Here is a 15,193-nt window from a genome sequence, read left to right on the forward strand (position 1 = left end):
TACAAGGATGTTATCAGAATTGAAAGGATGCAACTTTGATGGAAGATTGAGCAGGTTGCAGCTCTTTTCTCTGGAAAAAAGTACCGAGAGACCCAAGAGAAGTCTTTAAAATTATGAAGGTGTTCGATAAAGTGGATGTGGGGAAACTGTTTCCACTTGTGGGTGAGTCCAGAGCAAGTGGGCATAAATATAAAAGATTGCCACCAACGGGTCTAGAATTTAGGAGGAATTTCTTTACACAAAGAATGGCGAGGGTGTAGAACTCTGCCACATGGAGTGGATGAAGTGCATAACATATTTAAGGGGAGGCTGAATGCATATATGAGAAAGAATGGAATAGAGGGATAGTGGGGCAGGGTGGGAAGAAGTAATAGTGGGGCAGGGTGGGAAGAAGTAATTAAGAGTGAGAGTGGTCTCGTGTGGAAAATAAACAGCGGCATCGACCACTTGGGCTGAATGGCCTGTGTCTGCTATAGATTCTATGTAAGATAATGCTCTTGGAAAACAATCAGAAAAATAGACCTTTTGTATTATTGTGATTTACAAGTACATGTTATGCAAAGTACACAATTTTCTCTGTATTATGACCAGCATGAGCAAGAAAGTCAAGTGCAAGCTTGAGACCATACATCATTTGCCTGTATGGCACCAAATCAGAAATCCTGCAGGTTACCAATGTGTCCAGTCACTGCTGATAGATCCACTATTGCAGATTCAGCACAAGGATGACAGCGTGGAAGTGGTATTAAGCACAGTTAGTGACACAGCTGAATTATGCTCTGGATTTTTGCACTTACGAAGGACTATTTATTTAGAAATTAAATAAGTGATAGATTGTATTGAATAAAGGTAGTAGGACTTACTTTGTTTACCACACCCTGGTCTGTTGCCAGCTTCCTGAAGGTGGCTTCAGCAATTGGAGATCGGCAAATGTTGCCTTAAAAAAGGAAGACAATTTAAAATGTGTCTTTTATCAACGGTTTGCTCTCAAATTTTATATTTTGCTAACACATATAGCACAGTTTTAAGTATGTGAAATCCCTGTACTTGACAGGACTAAAATAGATTAATGATCTGTATGCAAAATTAAACTCTAGCCAGCTGCAGCTGTTGTGGATAATTAAGATACATATAGAAAAAGATTCTCAATAGAGGTGAACTTATTAAAAACAGCATTTTTCACGCTTTTAGCTCTTGCACAGACAGAATCACTGTATAAGTCACATAAAATAGTTTCACTTACACTAAGTACTGTAGTATGAAAAAGAACTACTGTACTATTAAAGAAGCCACATCAGCATTTTGTTTCCTCAGCACAGGTTTACCTCAGGCAAAGCCAATAGTAGCTTACATCCCAATCTATATTCAGGTGTTGCGGACTAGACTGACTGAAGGAGACCTTTTACCAGTATGTTTGTACTTTTACCATCTACACCATCAGGAACAGGATTTTGCCATTTAGCACCTCAAACCTGTTCCCGCCAATAAATCAGATCATAGCTGATCTCCACCTTAAATCTATTTACTTGCCTTTGATCGATATTCCTTGATACCCTTACCTAACAAAAATCTATCCAGCGCACACAATATTTTAGTTGACCCAGTATCCACAGTCTTTGGCGAGAGAAATCTCCAGATTTCCACTAGTCTGTAAAAAGTGCTTCCCAATTTCATTCCTAAATGGTCTAGCGCTCATTTTAAGATTGTTCTGGATTCCCCCACCAAAGCAAATTGTTTCTCTGTATTTACCCTATTGAATCCCTTTTATCATTTTCAGTATCTCAATTAGATCACTCCTCAACCTTCTAAACTCAAGAAAATACAAGCCACGCTTATGCAATCTGTCCTCATAATTTAGCCCTTTAAGCACTGGAATCATCGTGGTGAACCTGTGCTGCACCCCTTCCCAACGCCAAGATATCCTTCCTGAGGTACAGTGCCCAAAACTGAACACAGTCCTCTAGATGGGGTCAGGCCAAGACCCTATACAACTAAAGAATTAATTCCTCACTTTTGTATTCCAGTCCCCTTGAGATAAAGGCAAATGTTCAATTAGCCCTCTTGATTACTTTTTGTACCCATGCACTAGCTTTTAGCAATGAGTGCCTATGGACACCTTTGCTCCTCCAGTTCAAAGTCTCTTTCCATTAAGAAAATATTCCGATTTGTCTTTCTTGGATCTAAAGTGTTCCTTCATAGGCCAGAGTCACCTTATTGGGGCAGAAGGACAAATGCATTTTTCACAAATTGAACCATTACCGACCCTCCTGTATGGCAGGAGGGTCGGTAACCAGAGGAGACAGATTCAAGGCAAAAGAACCAGAGGGGAGATTCGAAGAATTTTTGACACAGCAAGTTGTTATGATCTGGAATGCATTGCCTGAAACAGATTCCATAATAACTTTCAACAACAACTTGTATTTATATAGCGCCTTCAACATAGTAAATCGTCACAAGGCATTTCACAGGAGCACATAAAACAAAATTTTACACCGAGCCACAGCAGGAGATATTAGGGCAGATGACCAAATAGCTTGGTCAAAGAGGGAAGACATAAGCAGCAATAACAACAGAAAATGCTGGAAAAACTCAGTAAATGAAACAGATCAAAAGGCCAGTTTGGGAGCTGGGAAATGGGGATGAAAGGACAAGAGAAAAGTGAAGAGACATTAAGAGGTATTCAGAACGAGACGAGATGGTGATAGGACTAGTAAAGAGACAAAAAGGACAAGGTTGAAGAGCCAAACAGAGATCCCGTCGAAGAGAAGAGCAGAACTTCTTCAAGGTAGGCATTAAGCAGCATCTTAAAAGGAAGAAAGAGAGGTAGAGAGCAAGGCGGAGAGGTTTAAGGAGGGAATTGTAGAGCTTAGGACCTCGGCAGCTGAAGGCACGGCCGCCAATGGTGGAGCAATTAAAAATCGGGGATGCTCAAGAGGGCAGGAGGAATTTCTTCACCCAGAGAGTAGTGAACCTGTGGAATTTCTACCACAGAAGGCAGTAGAGGCCAATTCATTAAATATATTCAAGAAGGAGTTAGATATATTTCTTAAGGCTAAAGGGATCAAGGGGTATGGGGAGAAAGTAGGGACAGGGTACTGAGTTTGGATGATCAGCCATGATCACATTGAATGGCGGAGCAGGCTCAAGGGGCCGAATGGCCTACTCCTATCACAATTGGAGGGACGCAGATATCTTGGGGGGGGGGGGGTGGCTTTCAAATAGGAATTGGTTAAATACTTTTTTTTAAGGATAAATTTGCAGGGCTATGGGGAAAAGAGCAGGGGAGTGGGTCTAATTGGATAGCTCTTCCATAGAGCCGGTACTGGCACGATGGGGCCCCTTCTATGCTTTATGGTTCTACCGGTGAACAATCTGATCAGTGACAGAGCCAAAGTGGAGCAGTTGTTGGGGGGAGTGACACCGTTCAAAGCGTGCAGGTGAAGGAACGGGAAGGGGAAGGCTCCCCGCCCACCCCGGACGTATTACGACTTTTAAATTTAAGAGATCTTTGAAGTGACTGCCAGAGGAGGCGAGGAGAGTCGAGTCGAGGTATATGAGCCCGCGGTGCGGGTAACAGCCAAGTGCTAGGCGGACAACGTGGCCTTGCGGTGGAGGCGGAACCGAGCGCCGCACCGAGAAAGGCGGGACAGGGACCAGGGGGCGACCGGGATCCAGCTCTGGGGGGAGGGCCGGGTAAGCTGATTTCCCCGTGCACCGCGCGTGTTGGGGAAAAGCAGGCGGCACAGCGAACCGTTTACCCAAACAGACGAAGAGAACCGACTTCTGCCCAGCCGCCATTTTCCCAGCTCCTCCCCAGAGCGTCGCGTCACTGCCACATCAACACCCACCACCACCACCCTTATTAATTCATTCATGCAGATTGTAGTCTAATTTTTTTCAAACAGAGAGGAATGCGTTAAAACATTTTTTTTTAAACCACCTGCAAATTTCGCAGTCCCTAACTGTTCGGCACGTCCGCGGACAGCTACTGCGAGGTCCATCGAGCGCCAGGTGTGCCAGTTCAGGTGAGGCTCAGGAGGAGCAAAGTCATGCACTGGAGGGGCTGAGATTATCATAGGCCCAATTCAAAGGATTTAGACGATCATTATTTATTAAAAAGTAAGTTTTATTTTTGCTTTTATTATTAGAATGCTACACTTTTTTTTGGAGAAACACTTCTTGTGGCTGTTCTGATTTTTGTGGTGCAACAGTTCTACTTTGGCCACAGTCGATATTGCAAGGTGAAATACTGTGAATTCACTTAACAGAATGATACATCATTAGAAGGGGGCCCTTCTTTGAAAGAGCTAGCCAATTATTCCCACTCCTGTTCTTTCCCTGTAGTCCACCACCAAATTATTATTTTTCTAGTATTTATCCCATTTCCTTTTGAAAGTTATTTTAGAATCTACTTCCACCACCCTTTCGGGCAGTGCATTCCAGAGCACAACTTATTATGTATTCCCCCCTGCCCCCCTATGTTGCCTCTGGTTCCTTTGCCAATTACCTTTAAAACTGTGTCCTGGTTACTGACCCTTCTATCACTGGAAACAGTTTTTCCTTATTTACTCATCAAAACCTTCATGATTTTGAACACCTTTATCAATTTTCCCCTTAACCTGCTCTGCTCGAAGGAGAACAACCCCAGTTTCTCTAGTCTCGCCACATAAGTGAAGTCTTTTATCCTAGTAAATCTGCTCTGCGCTCTCATGGCTTTGATATCCTTCCTAAAGTGTGGTGCCCAGAATTGGCCACAATACTCCAGCTGGGTCCTAACCAGTGATTTATAAAGGTTTAGCATAATTTCCTTACCTTTTATACTCTGGGCAGGAATTTGCTGTGGCTAATCTTAGGCAGTCCCTCGGAACCGAGGATGACTTGCTTCCACATAAAAAATGAGTTCGCAGGTGACTGATTGATGAGTCCAATGCGGTACCTACAGTCTCTGTCATAGGTGGGGCAGACGGTGGCTGAAGGGATGGGTGGGTGGGGTGCTTGGGTTGACGTGCGCTTGGCTTCCGCTTGCTCCCGGCGAAGAGACGCGAGGTGTTCGGCGCCTTCCCGGATGCTTCTCTTCCACTTTGTGCGGTCTTGGGCTGTGAGCTAACAGCTTTCACCGTTATTACCCCTTTAAAACTGATCGCAACTTCAGGATGTAGCCATGCGCATCTAAACGCAGAAATCATGAATTTGCAGTCAGTCATTCACTGCTCTGACACTAGCTGCACTGTGCCGCCCCCACCCCCCCTTTGCTTCGCCGCCGACTGCAAATTCCGGGCCTGTGCCTCTATAAAGCTTTTTAACAGCCTTCTCAACTTGTGAACGTACACCCCCAGGTCTCTGTTCCTGACCTGCCCTCTTTAAAATTGTACCATTTATAGTTTATATTGCCTCTCCTCATTCTTTCTATCAAAATTAATCGCTTCACACTTTCTAATATTTGGCCTGAAAATTTCTAACTCATAATCTGAAATAATTTTGTTATAGACACATAGAAGTTAGCAAACAATTTGTTTATGTAAAATCTATGCATTTGGCATCCATATTTATGAAATGTACAGACAATTGAAAATTATCAGCAATAAATTATGATATTGAAATGTATTTTGTTTGTACTGTTATACATAGAAACACAAACAAAAAATATAAGAAAAAAGCAAAGCAGGTTTACTGAGAAGTCAATGGCGTGGTGCTTTTTTGTCCTGTATAAGTAATTAGGTCAGAGAAAAACAACAAAATAAATGCTTTTATAATTCCTATCCCCTTTGGTATTGATACTGTTGATTGTAAGTGCCTGAAAATAGCAGAAATAACAGTGACAAATGTGAGAAGATATCTTAGTGGCTAAAAAAATTCTGAGATAATTGAATGTAGAATAAACTGGTGAAAAGGAGAACATTCCTTGTTTGGTGACTTATTGAAGCAGCCTCAATTGGTTATCGTATAAATTCTGAACTCGATTTGATTTTTTGCTAAAATTATTATTTAATTATACCTCCACAGTTATGAGAACTGTGGGCCAGGTTTCCATTTATCATTCAAGATTATTTTTAATACATGTTTTTAAATGGCGTGGTAACTTTTGTGCTTGGAACACTTAATGAGTGTTATTTCTATCGATAACAAAAAAATCTGTAAATTACAAGTTCTCTGATCCAGATTTTAAATGTCTTAGAAACTGTAGAACCATAGAGGTTAGCAGCAGAGGTGGCCCGCCTTCTCTGTGGCAGCTCTTTGCGAGAGCAGTCCAAAACTAATCCCAATACTTTGCTCCCTCCTCGTAGCCCTGTATCTTTGACTGCTTCAAATGTTTACCTACTCTTCTCTTGAAATATTATTGGTCTCGCTGAACTATTCCCTGTGGCAATGCATCCCTGGCCTAATGACTCTTTCTGTAATAGAAATTTCACTGAACCTCTCCCTTTGCTCTCTTAGTGACTGTTTTAATTTGATGACCCCCTCGTTACCGACTTACCAACCAGAAGAAATAGCTATTTGCCCTATTAAAACCCATCGTACTTATTTAAAAAAAAAAAAAAAAAAAAAAAAAAAAAAAAATCTAATAAATCTCCACTTAACCTTCTCTGCTCCGGTGGAAATAGTCCCGTTATTTCAAGTCTCTCTCGTAACTGTATTTTTCATCCCTTGTGAATCAACATTATATGCTCTCTGACTTTAATATCCTTTCTATAATGGGGTATCCAAAAGTTCTCAGTGTTCTAACTATGGCCTTGTACAAATATATGATCACCTCTTTGCTCTTGTGGTCCTATTTATAGAATCCAGAATTCTATTAGCCTTTACTTCTGGCTTGTATCTTTAAGGAATAACATATTTGCACCCTAGGTCTTTGTTCCTCCACATCCTTTAGCACCTTTTCATTGAATGTATACTCTCAAATTTTCCAAAATTCCATAGATTCTGGAACGGTTCCCGCGGATTGGAAGGTAGCAAATGTAACCCCGCTATTTTAAGAAAGAAGGGAGAGAGAAAACGGGGAACTACAGACCAGTTAGCCTGACATCAGTAGTAGGGAAAATGCTAGCCTCCATTAAGGACGTGGTAACAGGGCACTTAGAAAATAATAATAGGATTGGGCAGAGTCAACACAGATTTATGAAAGGGAAATCGTGTTTGACAAAGCTGTTAATTTTTTGAGGTTGTAACTAGCAGAATAGATGAGGGGGAACCAGTGGATGTGGTGTATTTGGACTTTCAGAAGGCATTCGATAAGCTGCCACATGAGGTTATTAATCAAAATTAGGGCTCATGGGATTGGGGGAAATGTACTAGCATGGATTGAGGATTGGTTAACGGACAGGAAACAGAGAGTAGGACTAAATAGGTCATTTTCGGGTTGGCAGGCTGTAACTAGTGGGGTACCGCAAGGATCAGTGCTTGGGCCTCAGCTATTTGCAATCTGCATCAATGATTCGGATGAGGGGACCAAATGTAATATATCCAAGTTTGCTGATGATAGAGAGCTGTGAGGAGGATGCAAGGAGGCTTCAAGGGGATATAGACAGGCTAAGTGAAATTTGAATGACGACCAAAAACTCCCATACCTACTCGGGGAAGAGAGAAATTGTGTAACCTTAGTGGCACACTATGTTACAGCTTGCCATAAACAGAGGGACAACCACTAAATATAAGAAAAGAGTATATACAAATTATATGAATGTATATTTATACACTCAGGGATATATCTGTTTATACACTGTATGGATAGATCTGTATTTTTGTGTTCAACCATGAATGTTTTTCGATGCTTTGGCAACATAAGATGTACCTTGTCATGCCAATAAAGCGATTTGAATTGAATTGAGTGGACACGAACATGGCAAATGGAATATAATGTGGCGAAATGTGAAGTTATCCACTTTGGTAGGAAAAATAGAATTGCAGAGTATTTTTTAAATGGTGAGAGATTGAGAAATGTTGGTGTTCAGAGAGACCTGGGTGTCCTTGTACATGAATCACTGAAAGTTAACATGCAGGTACAGCAAGCAATTAGGAAAGCAAATGGTATGTTGGCCTTTATTACAAGAGGATTTGAGTATAAGAGTAAAGTCGTCTTACTGCAATTATATAGGGCCCTGGTGAGACCACACCTGGAATATTGTGTACAGTTTTGGTCTCCTTACCTAAGGAAGGATATACTTGCCATAGAGGGCGTATACGAGGATATAGTGGAGAAGTCAACGCTCCTTGCTACTAATCTCTTGGACCTCTTTATGGAGATTGACCCATTCTTGGAGCGTAGTTTAAAATTCAAGCGAGGTTTGGAGGATTTAATGAGACCATACAAGCAGGTCCAGAAAGATATTCAGAAAAAATTAGTCAACCATCCATCGCAGAATTCTGAGAAACCGCCCAGTTGATGACCCAGTTACATCAACCAGCCATGATGTCGCTTCTCCGCATTCACCCCCCTCGATTGATGATTTTTATTGTGTTATTTAAAATAAAGCAAGGCTCTGACGAGTGTAAATGCGGCCGCGTTCCCCTAACCCCATTTTTCCCATAAGGTCTTGTATTTGCCAACCGCGGTTTTACCAATCACGGGGGTTTTCAGGGACATATCCCCCGCGGTTGGGGAGGGATTACTGTATTGAACAAATAAAATGAAATAAATTAAAATCAAAATACAGTAAAATAAATAGGAAAAAAAATCAGTATTTATGCCCTAATCATTCCAATTGAGACTAGATTCCTGACCTTTTGCACTTGACTAGTCTCTCACTGCACATCCCTATTACTAAAAAAAATGCTACTTTGGCATTATAAGTACAGGACAAAAGCATTTTGAAAAGTCTTTGAAGTCGCACATTATTTCCCTTACTTAAGCTCCAGCTGTTCAATGGCTACGTCCTTTCCACAGAGGTCACAGAAGAAACGTAGATTTTTTTTTTGACTTTGTTTACAGTTTCCACTGTATAAACAGATCTAGGAAAAAAATGAGCCTTTATATTTGATATGTAATCCTTTACCTATGTATTTAACTTTTACCTCTTACTATTTTTAAAGCTAGGAATGCACAGCAAGATAGTATGCAATATATATTAACTGGAGGTAGATAGCTGGTATGTAGCAGTAGTGGGGTGGGGAAATATGGATTGGCTGTAATTGGGAGGCAGTTCTGTGCTTCGGTAGCACTGGGGAATGGTCCTGGGAATTTGGAAAAATTGGGGTGGGATCCTGGTGTTTGACAATACTTCAGTGGGGTTGCTGGAGTTCGGCAGCATGGGGGTCTTTCAGTTTGGCATCAATATGCAATTAGAATCTGAGATTTGGCACAATTAGACATTTTAATGTGAGGTTTGACTCATTGGTACAAACCTTTTTCATAATTATGGGGTAATATATTCTCACTAGAAAATAGCAGCTAATGTGTGTCACATAATGTGACCCCTTTTCGTTGAAAAGTCCAGTATCACCTACAGGAACTGTAAGTACTTAAAGTGGGTTTTCTGTGAAATGCATGTACCACATACCACCTCTGGACCTCACCACTGCCTCTGTTATCAGACTGTGGGAAATCATGGATGAGCTGCAATTTCTTCCAGTTAAACCTGTTTCTCTATTCCTGGTGTCTGTTGGCAGTAAGGGACGAGGCAGGGCATGAGCTTGACAGCATTTCTTGGGACGGGCATACCATGTCTAGCAGCACTGGTTTGTGACTATCTAAAGGACCTATGTAAAGATTGAATTCGGTGGTTTGTGACCTGTTTCTGGACATGCGGCTTTGTTATTCTTGCTCTTTCTCACAGCTATCGGAAAAGGTAAACGTTCTAATTATAACCATCAACAAAACACAGGCAGTAATTAGAGCTTTCAAAATTTGACTCTTTCATTAAAAAAAAATTAAATTAGGAAAGACACTGGTTGTGTGTGTCTCTTTGTCTGACAGCTCTTGGTAATTAGAATGTTTCTAACTCCACATAACGGGTGACAATCAGATAAGATAATACGAGACTGTTCAAAAATGTACCTTTCTTAAGAAAAATGAACTGTTGCATCAATTACAATTACATAACACTCTCTCTGTGTCCTTGATACATGTCCTAAGGTTGTAGAACACAAAACAAAAGCTAAAATAGGTATATTATCAGTAGACTCTTTACACAAGCGCATGCAAATACTCACGCGATTTTCGGGTTTGTTCTCCAGCTTTTATTCACGTAATTTTGAAAAACATTTGAACAGAAACCGCTGGGGTATTCCATTAAGCTGACTGATACTGAGGCTTCCTGGAAAATTAAGCACTTTGCACACACTCATGCTGCGGAATCCGATTTCAGCTGATAGTCCAAGCTCCTGGGCAAAAAATCTCAAGTCCAAGTCCAGGCTTTTGGGAGAGACTGAGACCTTGAAGTAAAAACTTTTACAATGCCATTAAAAGACACACAAGGTAATTTAGTGGATACATTTAATTGTTATTGTGACATATGTAATTTTTAAAAATATTGCTAAACCCTTTAGATATCGGAAATTTCAGTTACTGAAAAAAAAAAAAATTTTTGGAATGCATTTTGAGTGATTTGTGGGATCCTGGTAACAAAATTGCACAATTATGGGGCAATATATTCTCGCTATAAAATAGCAACTAATGTGTCTCGCACATTGTGCCACCTTTCATTGAAAAGGCATATCACTGTATCACCTACAGGAGTAATAGGTACTGTAGGTACTTTAAAATGGGTTTTCCATGAAATGCACACGCCACTTAACAAATTTAACATGATGTCGATCAATTGTCGTTTTCAGATACACTTTCTCACAATTCAGTTCTCATTTTAAAGTCATACATTCTGTCCCCGTTTTTATGTAGCTCCATTATAATGTAAAGAAGTTGACACATAGAAACATAAAAGATAGGAGCAGGAGTAGGCCATTCGGCCCCTCGAGCCTGCTCCGCCATTCAATGCGATTAAGGCTGATCATCCAAATTCAGTACCCGGTCCCTGCTTTCTCCCCATACTCCTTGATCCCTTTAGCCTTAAGAAATATATCTAACTCCTTCTTGAATATATTTAATGAATTGGCCTCTACTGCCTTCTGTGGTAGAGAATTCCACAGGTTCACCACTCTCTGGGTGAAGAAATTCCTCCTCATCTCAGTCCTAAATGGCTTACCCCTTATCCTTAGACTGTGACCCCTGGTTCTGGACTCCCTGACCATCGGGAACATTCTTCCTGCATCTAGTCTGTCCAGTCCTGTCAGAATTTTATAAGTTTCAATGAGATCCCCTCTCATTCTTCTAAACTCCAGCGAGTACAAGCCCAATCGACCTAATCTCTCCTCGTACGTCATTCCTGCCATCCCAGGTATCAGCCTGGTGAATCTTCGCTGAACTCCTTCCATGGCAAGAACATCCTTCCTCAGATAAGGCGATCAAAACTGCACACAATACTCAAGGTGTGGTCTCACCAAGGCCCTGTACAACTGCAGCAAGACATCCTTGTTCCTGTACTCAAACCCTCTCACTACGAAGGCCAACATACCATTTGCCTTCTTAACCGCCTGCTGCACCTGCATGCTTACCTTCAGCGACTGGTGCACAAGGACACCCAGGTCTCGTTGCACTTCCCCTTCTCCCAATCTATTGCCATTCAGATAATCTGCTTCCTGTTTTTGCCACCAAAGTGGATAACCTCACATTTATCCACGTTATGTTGCATGTGCCATGCTTTTGCCCAATCACCCAACCTGTCCAAATCATCCTGGAGTTTCTCGGCATCCTCCTCACAGCACACACGCCCACCCAGGTTTGTGTCGTCTGCAGATTTGGAGATATTACATCTAGTTCCCTTGTCTAGATCATTAACATATATTGTGAATAGCTGGGGTCCAAGGACCGATCCCTGCGGTACCCCACTAGTCGCTGCCTGCCACTCGGAAAAAGACCCGTTTATTCCAACTCTTTGCGTTCTGTCTGCCAACCAGTTCTCTATCCAAGTCAATACCTTGCCCCCAATCCCATGTGCCTTAACTTTACATGCTAATCTTTTATGCGGGACCTTATCGAAAGCCTTCTGAAAGTCCAAATGCACCACATCCACTGGCTCTCCCTTATCTATTTTACCAGTTACATCCTCAAAAAATTCCAGTAGATTAGTCAAGCGCGATTTACTTTTTGTAAATCCATGTTGACTTTGTCCGATCCTGTCACTGTTTTCCAAGTGCTCTGCTATTACATCTTTTATAATGGACTCTAGCATTTTCCCCACTACCGATGTCAGGCTTACCGGTCTGTAATTCCCCGTTTTCTCTCGCCCCACTATTCAAAAAAGGTGGTAAACATTAGCTACCCTCCAATCCATGGGTACTGTTCCAGATTCCATCGAATGTTGGAAGATGATCAGCAATGCATCTACTATTTGTAGAGCCACTTCCTTAAGTACCCTAGGATGTAGATTATCAGGCCCTGGGGATTTATCGGCCTTCAATCCCATCAATTTCCCTAACGCCACTTCCCTACAAGTACTGATTTCTTTCAGTTCCTCCCTTTCGTCAGACCCTATGTTTCCCAACATCTCTGGGAGGTTATTTGTGTCCTCCTTTGTGAAGACAGAACCAAAATATGTATTTAATTGGTCTGCCATTTCTTTGTTCCCCATTATAAATTCCCCTGATTCTGAATGCAAGGGACCTATGCTTGACTTCACCAATCTTTTTCTCTTCACATATCTATAAAAGCTTTCACAATCAGTTTTTATGTTCCCTGCAAGCTTACTCTCATATTCTATTTTCCCCTTCTTAATTAATCCCTTTGTCCTCCTTTGTTGAATCCTAAACTGCTCCCAATCCTCAGGTTTACTGCTTTTTCTGGCCAATTTATATGTCCTCTCCTTGGATCTTATGCTATCCCTAATTTCCCTTGTTCGCCACGGTTGAGTCACCTTTTTTGTTTTGTTTTTATGCCAAACTGGGATGAACAAATTCTGTAGTTCATCCATGCGGTCTTTGAATGTTTGCCATTGCCTATCCACCGTCAACCCTTTGAGTGACATTCCCCAATCAATCCTACCCAACTCGCGCCTCAGACCATCGTAGTTTCCTTTATTTAAATTCAGAACCCTAGTCTCTGAGTCAACTACTTCATTCTCCATCTTAATGAAGAATTCTATCATATTATGATCGCTCCGACCCAAGGGGCCTCATACAACAAGATTGCTAATTAATCCTTTCTCGTTACATAATACCCAGTCTAAGATGGCCTGAACTCTTGTTCCTCGACATATTGGTCCAGGAAACCATCCCGTAAACACTCCAGGAATTCCTCCTCCACAGTATTGTTACTAATTTGGTTAGCCCAATCTATATGTAGATTAAAGTCACCCATGATGACTGCTGTGCCCTTATTGCACGCTTCTCTAATTTCCCTTTTAATGCCATTACTGTTTGGAGGTCTATATACCACTCCCACTAACGTTTTCTGCCCCATGGTATTTCTCAGTTCTACCCATACAGATTCCACATCAGAGCTAATATCCTTCCTTACAATTGTGTTTATCTCTTCTTTAACCAGCAATGCTACCCCGCCTAACTTTCCTGAATATTGAATACCCCTGAATGTTGAGTTCCCAGCCTTGGCCACCCTGGAGCCATATTTCCATAATCCCAATCAAATCATATTTGTTTACCTCTATTTGCGCAGCTAATTCATCCACCTTATTACGAATGCTCCTCGCATTAAGACACAAAGCCTTCAGGCTTATTTTTTTAACGCTCTTAGACCTATTGGAATTATTATTTACTGTGGCCATATTTGATTTAAACCGTTGATTTCTCTGACTGCCACTTTTGTTTTTCCCCTTGCTATGTTTTACTTTTATCCTTGTTTCCCTTTCCTCTGTCCCCCTGCTCAGGTTCCCAACCCCCTGCCATTTTAGTTTAAACCCTCCCCCAGAGCACTAGCAAACACTCCCCCTAGGACATCGGTCCCGGCCCTGCCCAGGTGCAAACTGTCCGGTCTGAACTGGTCCCACCTCCCCCAGAACCGGTTCCAATGTCCCAGGAATTTGTAACATGTAACAAAAATGTGACGAAGTCAATTGGTGCAAAGTGCACATAGACTTTTAATGTTACTAGTCGATCACCCGTGGCATTACACAGTCAGAATATAATCACTCTCTCAACAGTCTCTGATTTCTTTCTGCTGCTGATTTTCTTTGTCCTTCCTGCTTCTCTTTTTTTTCTTTGCTTTGCTTCTCGCCTCTTAACATTTCTATTTTTCTTCTCTCTGTCTTTTTACTTTTTTTTTCTTTCCTTTTCAGGTGGGAGGTGGTGAATGGTATGGCTTGGTGTGTTGTGAAGGCTATGTTTGAAGTGGAGGTTGTGGGAAAATGTAGCCATCAGCAGCTCTCTTCCCTTGGGCTCTCCCCATCACTGGTGCCTTCCTCTAACCCTTCACCTTCCCACTTCCTATTATCCTTCCTACCACTTCCCACCCCATCACTACCCTTGCATCTTCCCCTTTTGAATGACCGATTCAACTTCTGTATCCTCCCCTCCCCCTTGATGTACTGTCACTCTCCTCACCCTTAACCTTCTATTCACTTGCATTCGCTTCCCCTTGGGTGGGTGCTGAGAGGCCAGGGACCCCTCGCCCTCAACCAGTTTCTCTCCTCCATATCCCCTCCTACTCTCCTTCCTATCTGTTTCCCGCAGAGGTTTTCTTTGCTTTCAAAATTCAACTTTTTAAAAAAAAAAAAATGAATCAGAAATTGCCTGTCTGTCTACTTCTCTCTCTCTCTCTCTCTCTCTCTCCCCTACCTTTCCTCCCTTTCTCCCACTTTTTAAAGTCCATAGAACACAAAACAAAAGCTACTTCAGGTGTGTAATGAGAATACTTTTTTCTCACTCACCTATTTTTAAAAAAAATACTAAAGCTTTAAAAATTTGTCCCCTTGTTTTTCAAAAATATTTGAAGAAAAGCTCCCAGTCATAAAATGCCACGAGGTAAAGGAGAATATCCCATGACTGGTAATGATGTAGGCTGAGAAATTAGGTACACTGCACACGCTCAGACTGCAGTCTAATTACAGCTCTGGACAAAAATATCAAATCCAAGCCCAGGCTTTTAGAAGAGGCTAAGGCCTTTGAGCTTTTGGAAGAGGTTGAGGCACTGAGCGACACACATGACATTTATCCATCGCACTGTAATCATGTTATTGTGAAATATGTAATT

General features: G+C 41.6%; 2 protein-coding genes across 3 annotated transcripts in view; one reads left to right on the forward strand and one right to left on the reverse strand.

The window, feature by feature from the left end:
- acp1 (acid phosphatase 1) overlaps positions 1-3,862 on the reverse strand; it is a 45,186-nt gene extending 41,324 nt beyond the window's left edge. For both annotated transcript variants that reach the window (XM_085996424.1, XM_085996425.1), the window contains exons 1-2: positions 3,759-3,862; positions 864-937 (exon numbers count right to left, since the gene is read on the reverse strand). In XM_085996424.1, coding sequence (XP_085852550.1) covers positions 864-937; positions 3,759-3,798 — 114 coding nt within the window. In that variant the 5' untranslated portion in view covers positions 3,799-3,862. The remainder of the gene's footprint in view (positions 1-863; positions 938-3,758) is intronic.
- A 33-nt stretch (positions 3,863-3,895) lies between these two features.
- The window catches only part of sh3yl1 (SH3 and SYLF domain containing 1), a gene marked incomplete at its 5' end in the record, with an annotated part of 214,957 nt that continues 203,659 nt past the window's right edge, over positions 3,896-15,193 (forward strand). The window contains one exon of the mRNA XM_085997171.1: positions 3,896-4,025. Coding sequence (XP_085853297.1) covers positions 3,896-4,025 — 130 coding nt within the window. The remainder of the gene's footprint in view (positions 4,026-15,193) is intronic.

Source organism: Somniosus microcephalus, chromosome 9 (genome assembly GCF_052327205.1).
Source record: "Somniosus microcephalus isolate GS21.2 chromosome 9, FLI_Smic_1.0, whole genome shotgun sequence".
Taxonomy (NCBI): Eukaryota; Metazoa; Chordata; class Chondrichthyes; order Squaliformes; family Somniosidae; genus Somniosus; species Somniosus microcephalus.